We start from the raw sequence: 1,976 nt of genomic DNA, 5'->3' as shown, positions 1-1,976 counted from the left end.
CTTCTTAGATTGCCTGATGGTCCAGGACATTGCTTGCCCTTGTCAGATGGTCTGCTACCACAAAGGGCCAGAAAAGAAAGCATGCATCCCCAGACTGAGATCTCAGCATCTGTGCAAAAGAACCAGTTATCGGTTGATGATGATGAGGGCTGGGTCTCGAAGCAGCAATGAAGTTGTCACATATGCCAGGGTGCTGGACTTGAAGCCCTCCTGGTGCACCCAGGAGGACTATGGTGGCCATGCCTCTCTGGCCGTACAGGTGTGCGCACACCTGCTGGAGTTTATGCTTTCACCAGGAGCTCAGAAAACCATCAGAGTTGGCAGCACTCTGAGCAGTAATGGAAGCATGTTTTTGGGTAGTAACTAGGTGATTGTCACTCCTAGGTACCTTTAAGCTTCAGGGCAGCAAGGCCGTGAATGCCTGAGGAGTTCAGTTGACAAATCAGAGTCTTTTTCAATTTCATTACTTTATTGTGCTCTGGTTTTATCCATTGTTACAGGCATACTGCACAAGTAAAACCCCAGCCCCAACGTTTAATATTTCATGATAGCCCTTTCTTTTCTCTTTGGTCACATGCAGTATGGGAAAGCAGCCTCTGCTTTCTGGAGCCTGTCTTGGTCTCTGGGAGTTCCATGTAGACTCCTTTCCCTTCACGTGTGTTTTGTCCACACATGAACCCTTTGCTTTCTGCACCACATGTTATGACAATAGCAAGAACGACGTATCCATCTGGAATATGGAGAGACCTCGGCATGGACATATCTCACAGCTAGGTTCTTACTATAGCATCTTTCCTTAGAGATCAGGTAAACATAAACAGACTTAAGAAGATATAGTCGTCTCTACTGATAACTATTTTGATATGAAATAGAGATTTCATGATTTGGGCAGTGGGTGATGCACCCCTTAAATCTCAGCACTCAGGAGGCAGAGGCAGGCAGATCTCTGAGTTCAAGGCCAGTGCAGTCTACAGAATGGGTTCCAGTTCAGCCAAAGCTACACAGAGAAACCCTGTCTTGCCAAACAAACAAACAAACAAACAAAACATAAACAGAGATTTTACAATAATGAAGGAAATTATATCTGTGTTCTTATTTTAGAAAATAATTCTAGAAAAAATTAACAGAAAATGATTTACTGGGCAGCTTAGTTTTGATTATTGTTTAATTCATTCAGCAGAGAATTTGGGCCTGTATAGTCAAAATTTTCCTAAGTATTTTAAAACTTGGCTTTTAAGTGCTGGAGACATAGGTCATTTAGTAAAGTTTCTGCCTTACAAACATAAGAATCCATGTTTTTAGAAAGATGTGCATGGCAGCATGCACTTAGAATCTCAGTGCTGGAGAGGCTGAGACAGTCCGATGCATGCCATTCTGGAGAGCAGAGACGGGTGGGCCCGATGCATGCTGCTTGTCGCCTGTCAGCCTGGCCCCCTTGGTGAGCTCCAGGCCAATGAGAGACGGGCCTCAGGCATACAAAGATGAATGAATGGCACCTGATGAATGACATCGAAGGTTGCCCTTTGACTTCTATACAAACAAACATGCATATTCATCCCCCCACATGAGCACCTGCATAAACAAACATACACACATAGATGTGTATCTGTGTGTGAGCACACACACACACGTGAGTTGGCTTTTGGGAAGAGAACTGTGCTATTTTACTTTCTGGTGTTGGCACAATGAGGGAGAGGGAAGAAGAGAAGTATTTTTGAGTTTTTCATCTGTTTATGGCCTGGGGTTCCAGGCAATGACACTTCCTGTGTGTGAAGCTGCTCCCTGGAGCTGTCTGTGTGGTTTCCTGAGCTTTGGGAGAGTATGAAATTCATGTTGTGCTATTCCATCATAGTTCTGTGTCAAAGAAGAGTCCAGCCAAGAATGAGGTCTATTTTCAGGTACCCATTGCATTCTTTATAGAGAAATGAATAGGCAAAGAGTATTCCTCTTGTTTGGGTTGGAACAGTGGCCCTGCC

At 44.2% G+C, this 1,976-nt stretch overlaps 1 protein-coding gene across 1 annotated transcript in view; it reads left to right on the top strand.

Annotated features, from left to right (window-relative positions):
- Positions 1 to 1,976, top strand: part of Smoc2 (SPARC related modular calcium binding 2) — a 133,151-nt gene that overhangs the window by 7,404 nt on the left and 123,771 nt on the right. Inside the window, exon 6 of the mRNA XM_026787492.1 lies at positions 9 to 259. Coding sequence (XP_026643293.1) covers positions 9 to 259 — 251 coding nt within the window. The remainder of the gene's footprint in view (positions 1 to 8; positions 260 to 1,976) is intronic.

The sequence above is a fragment of the Microtus ochrogaster genome, linkage group LG9 (genome assembly GCF_000317375.1).
Source record: "Microtus ochrogaster isolate Prairie Vole_2 linkage group LG9, MicOch1.0, whole genome shotgun sequence".
NCBI lineage: Eukaryota > Metazoa > Chordata > Mammalia > Rodentia > Cricetidae > Microtus > Microtus ochrogaster.
The sequence above is the reverse complement of the archived record's forward strand: the minus strand, read 5'-3'. Positions and strand labels throughout refer to the sequence as shown.